Source organism: Pseudophryne corroboree, chromosome 1, assembly GCF_028390025.1.
Source record: "Pseudophryne corroboree isolate aPseCor3 chromosome 1, aPseCor3.hap2, whole genome shotgun sequence".
Classification (NCBI taxonomy): Eukaryota; Metazoa; Chordata; class Amphibia; order Anura; family Myobatrachidae; genus Pseudophryne; species Pseudophryne corroboree.
Genome location: NC_086444.1, coordinates 1,069,339,699 through 1,069,361,071, shown reverse-complemented (window position 1 = coordinate 1,069,361,071; position 21,373 = coordinate 1,069,339,699). Strand labels below are relative to the sequence as shown.

At 44.7% G+C, this 21,373-nt stretch overlaps 1 protein-coding gene across 1 annotated transcript in view; it reads right to left on the bottom strand.

The window, feature by feature from the left end:
* Positions 1–21,373, bottom strand: part of NFXL1 (nuclear transcription factor, X-box binding like 1) — a 202,595-nt gene that overhangs the window by 84,993 nt on the left and 96,229 nt on the right. The window contains exons 12-14 of the mRNA XM_063920974.1: positions 18,192–18,282; positions 4,579–4,699; positions 4,090–4,249 (exon numbers count right to left, since the gene is read on the bottom strand). Of these exons, the coding sequence (XP_063777044.1) occupies positions 4,090–4,249; positions 4,579–4,699; positions 18,192–18,282 (372 nt within the window). The remainder of the gene's footprint in view (positions 1–4,089; positions 4,250–4,578; positions 4,700–18,191; positions 18,283–21,373) is intronic.

The following is a 21,373-nucleotide window of genomic DNA, read 5'->3' as shown; positions in this document are numbered from 1 at the left end:
TAGGAGCAGCCAGTTCACAACCCCAGCACTAGTATCTAATGCCTGAGAACACAGAATGCCCACTGACATGCAGCGCTTTTTACACAGTAAAACACACTTGTAAAGCACCAAATTCGCTTGTGCCCCCCCTGTTTTGCACCCTGATACTTGTAGTCAGAAGTGAAGGAGGACCAGCGATGTCTCTGCAGCCTGAGGAGAGAGAAAATGGCACTGAGCAGTGTGCTGGCTGCCTGAGGAAGAAGCTCCGCCCTTTTTACCTCAGAAACTTTTCATAATATTCATACTGGCGGGGGTAGGGCTGTGCCTGGGCATCTTATGCCACCCTTTTGCCAGTTTATAGAGGTGTTTTTGCTGCCCAGGGCGCCCCCCCCCCGCGCCCTGCAGTGCCTGTGTGTGTGGGAAGCAATGGCGCGCTGCGCTCCCACCAGCCGCACTGTAGCTCAGCCGTCACTTTTCTTGATAGAAGATCTGTCTTCTTCTCCTCACCTGTCTTCTGACTTCTGGCTCTGTGAGGGGGGTGACGGCGTGCTATGGGAGTGAGCATCTAGACATGGCTAGCATTCAGTACCCTTCAGGAGCTAATGGTGTCCTGTCAGCCAGAAGCAAAGCCATGAAACTCTTCAGGAAGTTGGTTCCTACTTCTGCCCCCTCAGTCCCACGAAGCAGGGAGACTGTTGCCAGCAGTTCTCCCTGAAAACAAAAAACCTAACATAAGTCTTTTCAGAGAAGCTCAGTAGAGCTCCCCTAGAGTGCATCCAGTCTGCCTGGGCACATTTCTAAAACTGAGGTCTGGAGGAGGGGCATAGAGGGAGGAGCCAGTTCACACCCATTGAAAAGTCTTAAGAGTGCCCATGGCTCCTGGTCATGAAGTAGACCCCAGCATCATCTAGGACGTATGAGAAAAAACATCATAGTAAAGACTGTATATTTTCCAATAAAGAACATAGAAATCAAATAGAGAAAGTACCAAAAAAAAATAAAAATTACTGACATCCATTTTTGAGAAAAAACCCCACCCGTTAATATTGAAAATATCCCTTTCACACATAGGCAAAAAACAGGGAATGTGATGGAGCACGCCGAGGCGAACCGGGTCCTGCATATGTGCGACAGGATCATACCCGACTGCGCTTAGGAGGAGTGAATTGGCTGTTCGGGGCTGCCACAGACGACCTCATCAGCGGCAGAGGATAGCATTAGAGCATTCCCTTTAAATGACTTCACTTAGCTGGGACCAGGGTTACACACGTGTGGAAAAACCAGGGTCGGAGCTCTGTATTTGCCAGGGTGTACAATATGTCTGAAAGGGGTATCATTAAGACTTCAATTCATGGGAAACCATGGAGCTTTTAAATACTAAAAAATCAGTCCTAGAAGCAAAAGACAAAGTTGCCAACTTGTACAGTATATTTTGTCATATCACCATAATTACTTGCATAGGGTACTAGTGCAGGAATAAACATAATTGAATAACTTTAAATAAATTCACGTAAAAAGTGTCAGATAAGGAAGATACAGAACAGAAATCAACATATCTATAGATTGTAAGCTTGCGAGAAGGGCCTTCCTACCTCTATGTCTGTCTGTTTTTACCCAGTTTTGTTCTATTACTGTTGTTCTAATTGTAAAAGCGCAACGGAATATGCTGCGCTATATAAGAAACTGTTAATAAATAAATAAACAAACATACATACATACATACATACAATAAGATTCTGCTAACAGTGCCCCAAAATCCCAGGCGCAAAGTGCATATGAATCAAGTACATCAGTAGACATAAGTGGCCTGACTTAAAACGGGGCCGACCCTCTTGATACCACCTCCGTATTCTATCATGCGGTCATCCCGACTGCCTTCCTCACGTAATCCTTAGTGGACAGTGGTAGTGTAACTAGATAAGGGAACCAAATAGCAAAGACTTTTTCAGTCCTTCACTCAACTTCAATAGAACATCCAATCCAATCTATTTGATATAAATATGCCAAACAGGGTAACATAAGGGATATAGAGATAGGTTCCTTATTTATCCAGTGGTACAATATTGGGGTTTTTTTAGGCTGCAGCTATACGTGCCAAAAGTAAATGAACATCTTTGAAACAAGTGCAAGGAACTGTTGGGGTATAATACTGTAGTTCCAAAATGCCCAGGTCATATTGACCGTAAAGTTTATACTTAGATCACCATTGATGTAGGTTATGACGTCCGTCCAAAAGGTCTGTTCCACGCGACATGTCCACATACAGTGTATTATAGCTGCATCAGTAGTGGAGCATTTAAAACAATTTGAATTATCAAATGCTCCTGTGATAAACTTCAGCTTAGGAGTATAGTACGCCATGTGAAGCAATTTCTGGTGCATTTCTGCATAAGAAGAGGAAACTAGTTGTTTATTTAACTTATCACAGAGCCCAATAACTGCTTTCACATCCATCGAAAGGTGTCAGTCCACTTGTCCATCTCCATGGTTAATATAGTGAGTTCTAACCTCCACCTAGTATAGGAGTAAATGACCGATGTGGGGTAAAGGTTTAGGGATCTCTTTCTTACTGCACCATCACAAGAAAGCAAATCAGCAGACTTTAAACATGATAATAAACAAGTTATATAGCTGTGAACCTGGAAATAAGCAAGTAGGGGGAAATCATGAGAAAGACACTTGTCTTTGAGATGCAACAAAGTGAGGACAGAAGAGAAATCAATACTCAAAAATGTATATACTAATTTGAGGCACTGGAAGTGCCAAGATGGAACCACAGCATTAGCCTCCCCATTCCGAAACTCCAAGTTACGATATTAAAGGTAGACAGAAGGAGTAAGGAAAGCGCAGGCCAAGTCTTCTACGAAGTGTGCGCCAAGCATGTCGAGGCATACAGAGAAGGGGATTAACAATCAAATCAGGGGAAATTTGGCTAGGAGATGTGTGTAGTAGGCGTATATGTGTTGGCTAAAAACCTGGTTCAGATCCTTACACAGTATACATAGTTATCGCCTCCTCCTGTCCAATCCAAAACATATCTATAATTAGTCGCCAGGGCGTAATCCTGAAAACCAGAAAGGTTAACCCCTCCAAGAACCAATGGCTGCTGCAATTTAAATAAAGAAATGCAAGGGTGTTTATCAGCCCATATAAAGCCGTCCGAAGCTTACTAAAGTACAACAAAAGGTCATCTGCAAAGTCAGAAACTTTAATATCATGAGCTCCTTGTTCCCTTTCTTACAATCACATGATCCAGAGATTTGGTGCTGGTAATCCCAAAATCACCAGATTACAAAATGATTTTGGTATTAGAACCCCTTACTAACAGGTACTGCTAAACTGCTCAGCATGAGCCTGGACCTCATTTCAGCTGACTACCTAAATGTGTTGCCAAATTACACACTGCTCCAATTTTTCAGCAAAGCAAAAAGGAACAGCACGTGTTTGGTGTAAGAGCCAAATTAGAGATTTGTGACAGCCCGTTTTATTGTCTGATCTCTATAATAGTTTAAAGACCGGAGCAGATTATTAGTATTAAATAGAAAAAATAGAAGAACAAAATATCATCAAAAGACAAGTACACACACACACACACACACACACACACACACACACACACACACACACACACACACACACACACACACACACACACAGAGTACCCATGAGTATATTCAGGGGGTGTACATATAAATAAAGGAAAAACACAATGAACCTTACCATAAGAGAAGCCACTTCTAACAGTACAGCCACATTACAAAAAACATATGTATACTTAGTACATTCCATCATTACATGATTCAGATAAGGTTAAAATCAGAGAGAACACGAACAAGCCACAAGAAAGCAGATTATGGTGTAATCATAGTACAATACGCAATCAAAGATGAAAACATCAAAGTAAAAAGTAGAACACATAAATATGTGAAAGTCCCAAACAAACATCTACAAGGAAGGTGAACAGTAAATATAAAAATGAATGTACAGGTCCCAGCTGATCAGGATCAGGCTCACACACACTGCGATTCGCGGCTCAGCTTGGCTAAATGGTGAAAAATTCAGTTTGCCTTTAAAGTCTATCACAAAAATTTCCACTGATTAATGTCTTACCAGGCCTTTCTGTTTAACAAGAGCCTCGTCATGGCAGGCCATAGGGCAGAGGTGACCACACTTCTTCAAAGAATTCTGACAAATCTGCCGACATGGAGGACATGGACCAAAGTGGCATCTGTGCCGTTCTCTGACCTCATGGTGGCAAGTAGATGGGTGGCTAAATGATGGAGACATGTAAATCAGTGTTATACATAAAGCACTTATGCCAGATAAAGACAAAAAAATGCAAAACTATAAAATAAAAAAAACAGGAACCATTTTTCTTTCAATAAATGCTACCTACCACCATGACACAGGTTCTGCATTGTGTGTTGTCACTGTATAGTGCACCCTACACAAGGCTGCTGCAAACACAGTTCTAGTTTATTCATTTTTATTTGTTAGGAAATAATGTGAAATATTATATTTGTGCCAAATAAGCAGCATATACAGTCACTATATAAAGGGATGCTTGCTATATGAAGCACATTCACTGCTTCTACTTACCTGCACACCTCCTTGCACCGGGGCGGCTTGGTGCTACGTTCTCTGCCGCAGGGAACAGTCAGTACAGTCTTACCACAATTACACTTCACATCAACAGTCTCAGGACATGGGTAGCAGCTCCCTGCATGACATAGAACTGCAGTTAATATTGTGTGTGTGTGTGTGTGTGTGTGTGTGTGTGTGTGTGTGTGTGTGTGTGTGTACAGCATTGCTGCAGTCATGCCAAACAGCCCCTCTCTGTGTGCCAGGTCTCTTGCGACTCTGCTAGCGCAAAACCATCTTCCCTGTGTCTTTTTCCCAGAATATGCATCTTCGTTGCAATGTGATGCGACTAATACCCCTTTTCAGACATGTGACCTGGGAATTTGCCGGGTCCAGCAAGCCAGCATACTCTCGGGTCTCAGCCCCGACCCTGAAAAACAGCAGGGTTGGGGACCCGGAACTTCATCTTGGGTAGTTTGCATTCACACCTAACAAAATCTCGGGTTGATGAGCGTTCACATGCAAAAGCCTGGGATTTGTAAAGGTAGTGAGAAAGGGGTATTCAACGCAACAAGAGGTGATTCATTCGATATGCAACACTTGTATATCTGTGTGCGACCGAGTCGCTGAATCTACATACAGTGTGCTACAACGTAGCGGCAGTGGCTTTATTCCATGTCAAGTTCGGTTGTGCTTCGTATACAGCATCATTCACACAAAGATATAGAAGTGTTGCATATCAAATTAATCAGCACAGTCTCCTGGTGCGTGTTAGACACATCACATTGCGACCAGAAATAATTTTCTGACACCTAGAAGCTCAATTAAGCCGGGTGCCTCGCATCACGGGGCGTGATGGAGCTAGTTGTATGAGGAAACTTCTGTCATTTAATGTTAAAGTAAAAATGTGAAAAGGATAAAGGACTGCACAAAAAGTACTCTACCGTGATCCTTCTTTCACCACTTCATTTCCTTTCACCTTTTTATCAGAATGTTAAAAATCGTACTGCAAGAATGAACCATTGAAAGAATGAACAATGGCAACCGCTAACCCATCCAAACTTTATTTTGAAAGGTTCCTGCGGTTGGGGATGTACTGACATATCTGTAAAGAGTTTTTATCGTCCAACATTTCCAGGGTGTTTGGGGAGGGTGTTTTTTTGTGGGGTTACTGGTGCCTGACAGCTGTCAGTTATACATGCCTTTTCTTTCTACATTAACAACCAGCCATCAAGGAATACTGATAGTACAGGGTGATCTTTCATACTGTATATATGAAGCCACAACCGCCCCCTGATAACCTTGCCCGTGAAACTGTATAATTATAAAACATCATGCAAAATCTGTCATTTTACTTCTGTATTTTTTCTCCAATAAATCATCTTCATACAGCTCAATCAGATTAGCGGAATGTCAGTTACCGAGTTATCAAATACCACCAAGACTTTTATTTTGTTGGTTATCACAGTGTTCATCCTTGTGACCTTTACAAGAGATCCCATTATTAGATGCATCCCATTTGAAATGCAAATGAAAGCAAAAGGCACACAAAGGCTCATACAGAATCATCGCATTCATCATAACCTTTCCAATGATGGAGATACAGAGTACCAGGCATTCCACCAGTCACAGAGACATAAATAAGGTCAGGGTTGTTTTACACTTCAAAGAAATGAGAAAATCAATGTTGCTTTTAAGATTAGAACCATAAAATATTGGCTGTTGCATAAATTCTTGATTTTTCGTGTTTTGGTTGCTGCTGCTCAGCATGGTACTAACTGTTCCAGAAAAGTAAATGTGTTAACAAGCAGAACATAAATGGGATGAGGGTTTTTCAAAACAGGGTCAAAACTGAAGGTCATTAATCATAAGCATGGCTTACAGAAAGGTTACAGAAACGTAAATGGGAACTTTATCCTTGATTGAGAACACTGGGGTAATAACCGGTCATTAGTACGGCAGCATTGCCAGTTCTAAATACATCTATTATAAAGTATCCTGTTATGCTTATACAGTGTACATTTTTTTTTTTCATCAATAATTTTTATTCAGATTTTTTGTTATGCAAAACAGGGGTACAGAAATAAGAAAAGGGGAGGGGGGGGGGAAGGGGGAGCAGTAAATACATAAGAGAGACAATTTGTATACTTATACATACTTTTCAAAATCGATCAGACGTTTGTACACTGGACGTAATGCAGTAGGGCGTACAGAATGGAAAGAAACGATGATTCCACATTAATGCATATTGCAACCGAGATCGCCGGGCGGTCCCAGGCTCAGGGAGAGGAGGTGTCTCCATCTAGGGGAGGGGTGTGGGGGTGGATGTCCGGGGAGGGAGATCGCCGTACCAAGTTGGCACCCTCACCCTCCGTGGTAAAAAGCAGCCAAGGCTTCCAACGCATTAGAGGGGATTTGGTAGAGAGGGAGCAAGACATATACTCAGTCTCCATCAGGAATTGTTTCTGAATTTTGTGTATGACTTTCATTAAGGGGGGGGGGGGGGGTATGGATTGTTTCCAATTCTGAGCCAGTGCCGCCCGGGCTGCAAGGCAAATGTGGCCTAAAACATATTGTAAATTGGCACCCACGGAACGCGGATAGACATTTAGTAAAGCGATGAGGGGGGTGGGGGACAGGGTGAGACCCAGTACTTTATTAATTAGCCCAAACACCTCGACCCAGTACGGCTTAATAAAAGGACAGGTCCAAAAGATATGGAAAAGGTGGCCCACCTCACCACATAGACGCCAGCAATACTTCGAGCATGTAGGCCAAATCGTGTGCAGCCTATCGGGTGTGAGGTATAGTCTATGCAATAACTTGACGTGCATCTCGGAATGGTTTAAGCATTTGGACATAGTAAATGATGACATAAAGATATGTTGCCATTGGGATTCGGTAAGGGTACAACCAATGTCTACCTCCCACCTGTTCTGGGCTCTAGTTTTAAGAACGGGAGCTAATGCAAGTAGTGTCTTGTACCAAAAGGAGATCTCACCAGCCGAAGCGTCCCTAGAGAGACGACCCAAGGCCTGAGACATAGTAGGGTGCATTGGGGAAGGGGTAAGACGTAGACTGGTCCACCAATGTTGTATTTGATAGTATCTGAGCCTCTCAGATTCAGGTAAGGCAAAGCGTTCTTGGATGGTAGAGAAGGAGCTAAGCACGGGCCCGTTGAGCAGGTCTCCCAGTAGGCCGATCCCTCTAGAACGCCAGCCTGACAAATTAAGGTTAGGGATTAGGGCGGTTACTGTACGTAGGGAAATTTGTGGCAATGTATAGAGGGGAGATGATAAGCCGATGGTCAGTTTATCCCAGACCTGTAGAGTGGCTCGGGTTGAGGGGAGGAGGCGTAGGTCCGAGGGTCGCATGGGTTTAGGTAGCCAAAAGAGGTCCTTTAAGGGGAACCTGGGGCAGGTTAGTTCCTCTAGACACGTCCACTCCGAGTGTGTATCACTAGTGATAGCTTTAATCTGAGCCAAGAGGGAAGCTTCTTGGTATAGAGAAAGGTTAGGCATGTCGAGGCCACCAACTCTCCTAGGTAGTGACATCCTGGCGCGGGACAATTTAGGCGGTCGCAAAGCCCAGACATATTTGGTGAGGATATTGGTAGCCTTGTCTAAGTATTTCTTGGGGAATATAAAGGGAATTGTGCGGAACAGGAACATTAGTTTGGGAAGCAGCGACATTTTAAAGGCGGCCAGGCGACCCAGCCATGATATCTCATAATTGAGCCACGATTTGGTGGACAGTTGTAGCGCAGTCAGTAAAGGGGGGAGGTTAACGTCAAATACAGAAGAGGAGGACGGGGGGATGTGAATACCCAAATACTTTATCGAGGTTGTTTGCCAATTGTAAGGGTATTTGGTACGCAAAGAGGCCATGGAATGGGACAGGTTTATCGGCAGGGAGTCAGTTTTAGTTGTGTTTAATTTATAGTAGGACGCTGCAGAGTACCTATCTAAAATATCGTGTAAATGAGGGAGTGAGGTGCAGGGGTCAGTTACAAATAGCAGAACATCATCTGCAAATAAACATAGTTTATGGGGGACCGTGCCAAGGTGGAGTCCTGGAAATTGTGGGTCTGCCCGAATCTTAGCTGCCAGAGGCTCAATCGCCAGGACAAAGATGAGAGGGGAGAGGGGGCAGCCCTGACGCGTGCCATTGTAAATTGGGAAGGGGGAAGAGAGGAAGCCATTGCTAAAGACCCGGGCCGAGGGCGAACTATACAGGGCTAATATGGATGACAGGATGCGGTCGCGGAGGTCAAATTTCAATAATACTTCCCGTATGTAGGTCCAGTTTATGCGGTCGAAAGCCTTCTCCGCATCTAAGGACAGCAGGAGGAGGCCCTGTTCACGGGTTATAGAGTCTACGAGGTTGAATACTCTACGGGTATTATCAGACGCTTGCCGACCAGGGATAAATCCAACCTGGTCGGGGTGGATCAAGGAGGGGAGGAGGGCGTTCAGTCGGTGAGCTATTAATTTAGCATATATCTTAATGTCACCGTTTAACAGCGCAATAGGGCGGTAGTTCTGGCAAGAAGTCAAGTCCTTACCTGTTTTAGGGATCGTGACAATGCGAGCCTCCAGCATCTCCGTTGGGAGCGTGCCCTGAGAAGTAATTTGATTATAAACTGTTACCAGGGATGGAGTCAGGAGGTCCTGGAGTGCCACATAAAAATCATTTATAAAGCCATCTGGGCCTGGCGCTTTACCTTTAGGGAGGGATTTGATCGCCCTTAACGTGTCTGCGGTGGACCAAGGGGCATTCAGCACTTCTAATTGGTCGTCGGTAATGGAAGGAAGTTTCAAATCAGCGAGGAAGGTGTTGATAGAGGGAAGAGTGGGCTGCGGAGTAGAAGGGTCAGTCGCGAGATTATAAAGTTGGGAATAGAAGTCAGCAAACTGATTCGATATCTCCAACGGGTTAGATATTTTGGTGCCTGTTGGGGACATAATAAGCTTAATTCTATTCCTAGCTTGTTGCGCTCTAAGCTTACGAGCAAGCAGTTTTCCCGGTCTATTCCCTGCAAGGTAAAATTTCTGCCGCATCCTATTTAATGAGGCCTGGGTGCGCACCATGAGCAATGTCTGAAGCTGGGACCTAATATCAGCTAATTCTTTCTGGAGAGATCTCGAAGGTCGAGCCTGACTTTTCTCCTCCAGTTCCTTTAATCTACGCTCCAAATCATTCAAGCGTTGTTGATGTAGTTTCTTAAGGTGGGCTCCTGCCTGTATCGCCGCGCCTCTAGCTACAGCTTTCAGTGCGCACCAGAAGTTCAGAGTGGACGTGTCCGAAGGAGAATTAAATTCCAAGTAGGACGTAATGCTGTCTACTATAATTTTTTTAGATACGGGGTTGGCCAGTAAGTGAGGAGAAAGTCTCCAAGGTCGGGGCGGGGCATGTTGACTATTAAGATCCCATTTGAGAAACAGCGGGGCATGGTCTGACCAGGTTATTGGGAGGATATCAGCAGATCTGGTGAATTGGAGGGTCCATTTATCAGAAAACAGAAAATCAATACGGGAATAGGAGTTGTGAACGGGAGAATAGTATGTGTACTCACGGCCCGTTGGGTTTTGCACTCGCCATATATCGTAGAGGTCAAATTCAGCCAAGAGGTTACGGAAGGCTAAGGATGGGGCGTTAGAGGAGGCTAATGGAGAGGGGGAAGGCCTGGGAGACCTGTCCAATCTAGGGTCAAGAACCAGATTAAAGTCCCCCATGAGAAGGAGCGAGCCTGTACGGTTCCTCTGGATAGCCAAACATAGCTTACGCAAAAAGGCCACTTGGTTTGAGTTAGGGGCATAGGCTGAGACCAAGGTAACAGGTTTGTCATTTAAAAGGCCACTCAAGATGAGATAACGGCCATTTTTATCGGCAACTTGCGAGTGTAAAGTGAAGGAAACAGAGTTTTTAAACAATATAGCTACACCATTCCTCTTAAAGGGGACGTTTGCAAAATAACCGATAGGGAACCTGTGGTCTTTAAACGTAGGGGGCGCTAAGGACGAAAAGTGCGTCTCCTGCAGCGCAATAACATCTGCCTTGTGCCTAGCAAAATAGTCCAATGCTAGCCTTCGCTTATTAGGGGAGTTTAACCCCTTAACGTTCATGGACAGAACCTGGATCATCGAGGCGATCCAAAGCACGCCATGAGTAGTGAGATATTACTGTATACAAATATGAAATTATTTTGTCTCATACAATTAGTGTCTCGTGAGAGGGGGGGGGGGGGGGGGGGGAGGGAATAACGAGGGAAGAAAGGGTGAGGACAAACCAAAACGACCCAGTACATCGGGTCGGTGTAACTACTGCAAGGAAAACAAAAAAATGCAGTAGTACATTAACGAGGGGGAACATGTGGCCTAACGCCACCACCACCAATGAACCTAGATGAAGGGAAAGAGAAGAAGAAAAAAGAGACATGTACAGATACAAATATTCCTACCAACCATGTAAGGACCACAGATAACATATACGCACACACTAATGAACTAAACCATGGGCACGGAGCCGGGACTCCAGCATTACAACTACTAACGTGGTGACTCACGTGTCCGCATCTAGACGAAAGGCCAAGACCTATCTGTTAGAACAGAACATCATAACGTCCACATACAAGGCCCAAGTTTACAATGACGACTTTAGGCGACGATCCACTCCGATTGGAGGGTTGACTGTTTCTTGGATCCAGGCGGCAGCTCGACAGCAATATCCCACTCCAATAGCAGCTTGACTCCAGCGTCCAGTGAGGCGACCGTGTAGGATTTGTTGTCATAGAAGATGATGAGCTTCACCGGAAAGCCCCATCTATAATTGATCTCTTGGTCACGAAGCGTCAGGGTAACAGGAAGAAACGAACGTCTTTTAGCCAAAGTCAAAGCCGAGAAATCCGGAAAGAGCTGTAATCCACCAAGCGCGGCAGAATCCGCATCCCTTGCCGCCTTTAGAATGCGTTCTTTCGTCGTGAAAAAGTGCACTCTCATGAGCGTATCTCGTGGAAGCGAGGGGGGAACAGAGCGTGGTTTAGGTAGTCTGTGAATCCTGTCTATAAGCAGCTCCCTGGGGTCAGCCCTGGGCAAGAGCTTCCTAAATAGCGCGGTGGCGTAGTCTTCTAGCTCGGAGTTTTGCACGGAGTCGGGAATGCCTCGGATCTTGATATTATTGCGCCGAGATCTGTCCTCGATATCCGCCATCTTGAGTTTGAATGCCTCCAGGTCATTCTGCTGTTGATCATGGGCCGCTATGAGGTCATTATGGGACGAGACCAATTCCTCGACTTTCCGTTCCAGATGGTCTGTGCGTTCCCCTATAGCATGCAGTTCTGTCTTGACCTCTCGGACGGCCGCTGTGAGATCCTGAGTCAGCTCTGTTTTAAACGCTGTTAGAGCCTGATACAGCGTTTTGACCGTGAGAGGGGAGTCAGAGTCTGGGTCGAACCCCGGAACAGAAGCAGGTCTGCAGGGAGGGTATGACGCGGAGGTGGCTATTGGGGACTTCCGTGCAGTAGAGGGGGCAGAAGCTGCTTTCTGAGACGGCAAAGATACTCTAGGAGGAAGCACCGCTTTAACCTTTTTCGGCGCCATTCTGAAGCGATGGGTCCCGGAGACTATATGATGGAGGTTAGGTAAGCAGAGGGTTCAAAGGTGGTGGTGTGTGAACGTTCTGGACTACATCAGAAGAACGGCATCAGCAGAGGTCCGGCGACCGGTCATAACCCTCCAGCAGTGCCGAAGGGCAGGTCTCCAGCGAGCAAGGGAGAGGGGGGAGCCAGGTATACAGACAACAGCTGATAGCTCAATGTCATAGGTGTCAGGCAGGCAGTGCCCTCCTGGGCAAACACTCACCCCTCCTGGGATGCCCCCACGGTATTGCGCCTGGTCGGGGAGTATGAAGGGGGGGCACAGAGAGGTAACCAGGCTATCCACAGCTGCTGGGGGAGATAGGTGGCTCCAACAGGCCTCCACACTGGCAGGGCTCCGCAGCGGGTGTATGCAGCTACTTTAGGCCCCGGATCCTGGTGCTGATGTAGGCCTCAACTCCCGGGGGCTTCAAAAGCGGCAGCAGACCCCTCTCTCTCCCTGCTGAGGGAGTATTTGTGTTAGAAGGGGTCTCAGGGGAGGCAGGGCTGGCTCGTAGGGGCAGGGGTGTGCAGGTGACCGGTGGGCCGGGTGTAGCAAGATGGCCGCCGCCGGAGTGGGTGCAGTCGGGAGGAGGCCGCAGCCGCGGCTCCGGAGGGCAGGGAGCGGGAGTCTGATCCCCGCCGCCGTCCCCGATGGTCTGGGGCAAGAGAGGGGCTTAGAATGAGCCGGCTTACTTGTGTGGGGGAGCCGCCAGGGGACCCGGCGCGGCCGCGTTCCGGTCCCGGAGCTCGCTCCCGGGTAGGCCCCAAACTCGAGGTCCCGGGACGGAGCGGAGGCCTCAACAATTAAATAGTGCCCGGGGGCACCTCTCCAGCCTCCTCGGGTGCTGGGCGCGGTGGGCACTCGCCAGGGGGTGCAAATCAGCGTGGGAGGTCTGGGGAATATGCACTTTGGGTGCAGGGCCGGCAGGAGCTATTGCAGGCACGTCCACACAGGATGCAGGTCAGGCCACGCCCCTCTACATTTTTTTTTTTTATATAGACGTAAACACAATGACCCTTACTCAGATGAGGCGTAGTTGCTATCACTATTGCTTCCCTGGAAACAGCAGTGATAGCGCCTTATATAAATGCAGCTCCATAACACAGACTCACCATATGGGTGGCTTGCGTCACCCATGGGGACGCACAAGCTGCGGGACACACAAGCCAGGAACTCTCCAAGCAACCACACAGATCTCTAGCTTCTTGCCTCCCCCTACACGGCAGTGACACGCCTCAGGTTTCACAAACGGAGGCCGTCGCCACTCCGTCCCCCATACGGTATCAGGCTGTCAATCACTGACAGTCTGATGCCAGACTGCGTCCTGTGTCTCCAACCACATCTGAATAACCCCCAATGTGTATCCAGCAAGATAGAATAAGATTCTCAATTGTTGGTATAATGTATGCAAGAAGACTTCTAGAAATGACATGTCGGGATCTAATAAAGAAGCAAAGAAAATAAAGGGTTTGTATTTCCTGGCATGAGACATAGATCCAAAGAGATTTTGGCTTGTAAACAGACTTCCACAGTTCTTGCATTAGAAATGGTCAAATATAGAAACACAGGGGAGATATGTTGTGTTATGCATCCATCCAAAAAACATTTAAAAGGAAGACTGAGGAAGCAGCACCTAAACGCCTGGTGCTAATGAGGTATTGTGCTGCTCCATCTGAGAGGTGTGTCATAAAGTTACCTCATGTCAAATGTAAATCCTGTAAATGAGCCCCAAAAGCAGTTACATAGTTCAGAATACACAAACAACTCTGATGTTTCTTTAGTTTCTAAGTTCTGTACTGGTAAGATGATCTGGTATGGTGCAACTGTGACAGGAGACTGTGCTTCCAACAAACTAATTAAACATTTTGCAAATCATGCACAGTTCTCACAGTAATGAAAAACCTGCTATGCTCACTGAAAGGGCTTGTACAGAGGCCATTAAGTCTGCTCTTTAGCTCATGCTATAAAATGGTTGTAAACAGGCACATAAAGTGACAGCATTAAACCAATAAAATCTGTAGAATACATGGCTGTAATGTAACTCCGTCCTAGTAAGGGTAAATCCTTGCACCCAAGAGAGAAACACTGGTAGATTAATAAACAAATCTATGAATCACCAAATGAGCACAAATAATCCCCTCCATCATACTTGATATTTCTAATGTGCTATACAGCAAGTTTCAAAATGCAGATATCTTTATTACACACATACAATAACCACAACACATGATAATAAAACCATATAAAAAATTTAGAATTATCACATAAAGGAATCACCCATCAGTCATTTATATTGATCAGTATTAATATTGGTGGGCATAAATTTCAAATAAATCATCCCAAACCTCTGTAGTAATCTAGTGGAAGCAATATTCAATAATTCCAAAAAGAGTGAAATAAGATTGATTTCTTAAGGCCAGCAATATAGCCCTTGGATAAATCTGTGAAGATACAGTTTAGTCTTAGGTCTATCAAATTCACGTTCCATACTGTATTTCAAATCATCTGGAGTACAAACTGTTGCAATAAATAAATGAAGCCACCAATGAGAGATGTTTTACCATAGGCGTGAGTCGTGACAATGTATTACAAAAATGCTGCACTCTATTTTTTTAAGCATCTGTCTCATTCTCTACCTTCTACCAAGTTAATATAATCACCCTTTTAATACAGGATACGTCCTCATTCTTCTCCCTAGTATTTCTTCCGTTGCGGGCGAAGAGTGAGGGGTACGGTATGTTTAACTGGCAGACTGGATACTGGCTGTCAGTATACGGACAACGGCATTCCGTCTGCCGGAATCCAGGTGGCTTGCATCTCTCGTCACAGGTAGTATTCCCACTCAGTTGGTGGCGTGGACCCGCCAACTGAGTGGGAATAACCTGCGGCGGTCGGGATTCCAAGTGTCGGAATTTCGTTGGCTGTCAGGATTCTGGCGTCGGTCTCTTGAACAGCGGGATCCCTACAGCCGATGTCACAATCCGGGTAATTAGTCACCACTTATTACCTTCTAAATGCCTCCTGAGACTGGCCCAGCGCACCAAGCCCGGATTCCACCTGCGCAGTCTGCTTGCAGCGCGCTGTACAACATCGCCTCAGTCTCCCCTCAGTGATCATGGCAGCGCCATCATGGCAACTACACAGCAAGTTCCTTCTGTCACAGTGAATGGCGTCTCCTGCCCTCCGCTGCCATTACTACAGATTCCCACATGTTAAGTTCAAACAGACTTTCCCTCCAGACTCAAACACGGGCGCAGCCATGTTTGGATTCATCACATGATACCTTACAGCCTATCTGCTGCGCTCTGGACTCTGCCTGATTGCTCAGCCAATACCTTCTTCCCAGCTGGTAAAAATATCCTGCATCAAGGCTGCCTAATCGTCCGTGCTTTGGTTGTCTATCCTAGTGATACATGTCTCTCCTGTTTGTGGATGTTCCAGCTTGTGCTTCCAGGTATTCCAGCTCCTGTGACCTTGATCCACTTAAAGAGACCCCCGCACCAGTTACCATCCTGCGGTGCTGCCTGACTCTAGCAGTGTTCCTACATTGCTTCCTGTGATCTGCAGTGATCTATCACCGGCTTCCAGCTTTCAGCGTTCTTCCAGTATCGCTTCCAGCTTCACGCGGTGTTCCTGAGTCACTTCCAGCTCTCAGCGGTGTCCTTTATCACTTCCAGTATCACTCTCCATCTCCTGCGGTGTTCCAGCATCGATCCGCTCATAATCTACTACACAACATCGAACCACAGTTCACCATCGATACTCACCATCGGACTCTATCTACAGTGGTGAGTTCAATAAACCTTCTGTCTGCTCCGGTTCCATCCGGCATCCCTGGCAGTTATTCTAAGTTCCCTTCTACTTCTGTGCATCTGAACCAACTCCAGCTTCCAGAGTGTCATCTGCTGGGCAGTACCAGCTCGTTCCCTCATACAGTGGTTAGCTGTGGTCAACGGACTTACCATCTCCGGGCCTTACAAGGACTTTGTCTCATCTCATCCTGCATAGCCCCAGTACCCTTTTACAACTGTGCTCCTAGGAACTGTACTGCTATCTTACCCTGCACATCTATTGTTGAAGTTATCTGAACTGCCAAGGTGTCTAAACTGTGTGTTCAATAAACAGACTTTGTTTTTTATACTCCGTTGTTGTGGTCACGCCTTGGGGGAAATGGTGCTTAACCTCCTGCATGTCCAAGAACCCTCTTCAACCTCTACAGTTCACATACACATCAGCCCCTACGTCTGAGGCTTCCCTAGGTCAGCCTCAGCCCTCAGTTGTGACGGCCGGTATTTTAACTACATCCCGAGTGAGGACATAATCACTGTTATGTCCAACTAGTATCAGGAAGATTGCTAGGCTCTCTAGGAGTCAGGGAGATCACAACTATTTCAGGGAGTCTCATTTGGGGAGAGTCTGCAAGTATGGTATTAAGACTTCAAAGTTCTGATATATGCACTAAGAGTGCCATAAACTTGCTTTAAGATGGTGTTAAAGAAAAATCCCATCTTGCTACCTTCAGTCTAAAGTGTCCCAGTAGATAAAATAAGACTGCAACGCTGTTGAGTCAACATCATTCTTTCATAGATTATGTAACATCACAAAAAATGATTTATATAAGTATACATCAAGATAAAAGGCCTGCAAATTGGAGATATCTAAACTCATCATTATCATCTACAGACCAGACCTCACAAATTAATCCTGAACTTAAACTTGGTTACAGGGAGGCCTTAATGGTGTCCGTCTGATCAAGCTCATCAGTGCTCAGGAAGAACCGGTCAGGGCAACATTTGTGAGTTGTATGATGAAGTCACCATCCAACTGGGCAAGTCGATATCCGGTAGATTCCTGTGAGGATCTGCATTCTTTTTAATGACCCATCTCCACTTGTGACTCATGCATAGCACACAAGGTAAGCACAACTCTTTCAAAGTTTCCCATCCCTGCCTGGAAACGGATCCCTAAACGGTGACACTTAGGAAAATTTTCATCACATACAGTACCCAACAGCATTAAAGTCCTAGCATTTGGTTAATATTTTCCAGAGCTCTCAGCTTTGAAACCTAGAATAACTACATGTAGTCAGGGGCGGATTTGCCATAAGGTTCATCAGGAACTTTCGTGGTAAGCTGCTGGTTTAATGGGACCACCTGTCCACCAGGAGATTTTATTTTCATTATCCTTTTAAGTGGCAGTCTGTAGGTGTTGGGTTGTGAGGCTGTCTGGACTAAACGGTGACTGGCCCCAGCAGTGATGTATGTAACAGACAGGGGCAGCCTTGCATATCATCACGAGTGGCTACTGAGCTCTTAACGTCACAAGGTACTGTAAGTCTTTTGAGACTGAGCTTCTAGTTCCCACACAAATGTACATCAGCTGCAGAGTTTCAGTAAGTGTGAGTACAGTCCCCAAGTTACATGTGTATTATACCCCTTTTCCACTAGTTAAATTTACCCATGTTTTTGCACGGGAGCGCGCATCAACACGGGTTTTTAGTAAGTGGAATCGGCTCAACACGGGTTGAGTGACCCTGGAATCCTACCCGGTTTGAACACGGTAACACAGTAATTACCCGGGGTAACTGTGCAGTGGAAACAGTCATTACCCGTGTTTCAGAACAGAGTAATATCAATAGGTTTTTACAGAGCTTACACGGGTTAAGTGGAAACAGATTCGACCCGGGAATAACCCGTATCGAAGTGCAGCGGAAACGGCGGGGCCGACACGGGTTGTAGCAATTACTAAAGTAAGAATTGGGGACGGATGGTGGGGTTAGCTACACATAATAGAAATGCGTCTCCTATTACACTTGTGTAGATACACAAGTCTCTTCAGCAAGCAAGTATAAGGACTGTTTATCCATAATTGGGCTATATATTAAAGCGGTGTTTGCTTTGAAACCTTTCCTATTTCTATGGTTACACAATAGAGCTACCTTATGGCGAAAGTTAATGACTTTTAGAAGCCCCCATTTGTTGTACTTTATCTTACCTCGGTGGCAGACCGATGGGCACTTGTGATTCCGACATCCCAAGGTACGTCCACATTGCTGGTCACAGGCTGGGCAGTTTCCCGTACAGCACTAGGCAGAAACCGCAAAGCACAGAAATGAAACAAACAATATACAACACACATAGATCTGCGACTGACTCACCAACTCTACGGGTGCTTGGGTAATAAACTAGTATAATGAGTCATGGACTAGGACAGTATCTGAGGAAGGGGCTAAGAATCTAAAACATAGTTCCTCAACCCTTTCATACATAAACACTCTCCTGATGGTGCTTTCCTGAACACAACTGCACTATTTCTTCACCTGTCATCTGCTAAATATTGTAGCACGTAAAAATGTGTATTAGTGGTCAAGAAATAATTTTTCAATGAAGTATAAAGATGTTACTTATGTCAGGAAAGTGTAATCAGTGGTTTCTGAGATTAAGGACATTTTTGAAACCAGTGGTTACCAAACTTTCTTGAATCAAAGAGCCCTAGGGTATCAGCATTTTTTTCACGGCATCCCTAGGATAAAAGTTATTTATTGATAGATTTGGGGAAATAAATATTAAACTAAGTAAACTGTGCCTACTTGTCATCCTTACATACCTCATTCCAGGAGGGACAAAATGCTCTGTTCCTGGACTTCCCTCATTATTTGTGATTGCCATCACCTGTTTGTTCCTGGACTTCCATCTTAATTTCTTATTGACATCACCTCTGTTGAAACACCTTATGAATTAAACTAGTTCAACACAGGTGATGGCAATTATAAACTGAGAGAGGTCCAGGAATGGGTCATGGCATGTTGGGAGGTATTGTATGTCCTTAGGTTCAGTTATGCGGTGGTGTACAGTTGTGTTTCTGATTGTACACGTTTTATGATTGGCAGCCACAAGCACTGGTATTGCCCATCACTTTGACTATAAATAATTTGATTTGGTCCTGGAACACCAACCCGAGGTGTCTAGGCACACTGTGGCAGATGTATTAAGCCTGGAGAAGTCATAAAGCAGTGATAAAGAAGTGATAAGTGGAAGGTGGTAACTCACCAGCCAATCATCTCCTGTCATTTTTTAAACCTGTAATGATTGGCTGGCGTTATCACCTTCCACTTATCACTTACTTCTCAAGCAGCCAACTTTCATAGGAAAGTCTCACTTTTATACAGCCATGCATTTCAAAGTTTTCTACAGACAACTAACCATTTAAAGGGGCTGTCCATCCATGGATCTCTCTATTTTTTCTTTACTTTGTTTATTTTCACACAATCACACCCACTCTAGTAAGACATAGTAATTTCATAAATAGCTCCCATAGTGCCATTGTTATATGAACACAGAGGTACAGCAAAGCCCATTTGGTGAGCTTGCCTACACTCCTCTCTACACGGTCACTATAATGATTAGAAGACAAACAAAAACTACTCCAAACAGGATACACTGTAGTGCGTCTAGTGTTTGGCTGGAAAACACAGTAGCATAACAATCTGTATGCAAAATCAGCTGCAATTACACACAGAATATAGGCATGCTGCATATCGTTTTAAACAGTAGGAGCTGCTTGTGCGTCCTATTAACAAAAAATTGCTCCTGCTGTTTAAAATGATATGCAGCATGCCTATAGTCTGTGTACAATTGCAACTGTATCTGCATACACAATGTTATGCTACTGCGTTTTCTAGCCAAACACTAGCATAATTTGATATGCCGATACAGTCGCTATTACACACAGAATATAACCATGCCGCATATCATTTAAAATCAGCATAAACGGTTTGTGCCTCCTGGAAGACTGGGGTTTATTTAGGGTGTGCTAATGGGTGACGTTCTATCACTGTGGAACTGTTAAAATAACAGAAGTGTCGAAGTCAAAAAAATATTACATAAAAAGAACATACAAACTACACACATTATGAGTCGCTATACTTGCAAATACACGCAGCGAGCACAGCAATATATGGTAACACACGCATTTACACGGACATGCCACAGAGATGGATTCGACACTTATTTCATACAGTACATAATTATAATAATATCAAGCGCCAGACATCATGATGATTTAAAATTATATAATGAAGTAATGTCATGTATGTGTATTATTTGAACGAAGCAAGATAGACCCATCATATTTACTATTAAAGCAACCAGATTAATGTGTAGATTCATTTGATACTTGTTATTAAGTTGTAGGACATTGCAACAAATAATTATGATTAAATGTATAAAAGCTAAAATCACTTTTATTAGAACATAGTAACATAGTATCTGAGGTTGAAAAAAGACAATTGTCCATCGAGTTCAACCTATTTGTGGTCTCCTATGCATGATGATTTGACTAAAATTTCTGACTGATGCTGCTGTCAGCCGTTACATTTTATCCCTATTTATAGTAACTATAATGCATGACTATGCACCATACCCCTGGATATCCTTATCCATTAGGAATTTATCTAACCCATTCTTAAAGGTGTTGACAGATAGATATTCCAAACAGGTAGTGGACAGGAAGCTCAGGCCAGCCCTTTGAATGTCTTCAAGGCTGAACCTGATTAGCATATACAAAGACTAGTGACTCATCATGAATGAGTAAGTTCTCTCCCCCAAACTAGATAACACATTGCTGATCACACAGGAAGGCAGTTGCTGTTTTTTTTACCAGAGGATGATGGAGTTGCTGGCAGACCAGTGCCTGCATGATTTTATAGAGAGAGAGAGAGAGATAATAAGATGCATTGAGGGAATGGTATTGTATGCTGGCCTGTAACTGTAACTGTATGTTTTAACGGCTTACTGTGTGAGTTGCAACCATGTAACTATAGGTATACTGTACTTTGTAACAAATTGAATCCATACTTTTTTAATAACAAATATATACATCAATGAGCTTTGGAACTCCGATAATGTGTGGGTGTATTATTTTCTCTTATGGGATGCAGTGTTTTGCGATGTACAGCGCACATTCATGGCAAATGGTAATAAGATGTGCAGGCGTTTACAATATATATTACAGCGGGCATTTTAAATATTTGTGAGGAAACAATTTGGCATTCACAGATGGGGTCTGGTCCGCGATATCAGGGTCTTAATGATGCACTGTACATTACAAACGCGGCTGTGATCGACCGGCTCCGATGGACACATCGCGACGCTGATGAATAACATCCACGTGTATTG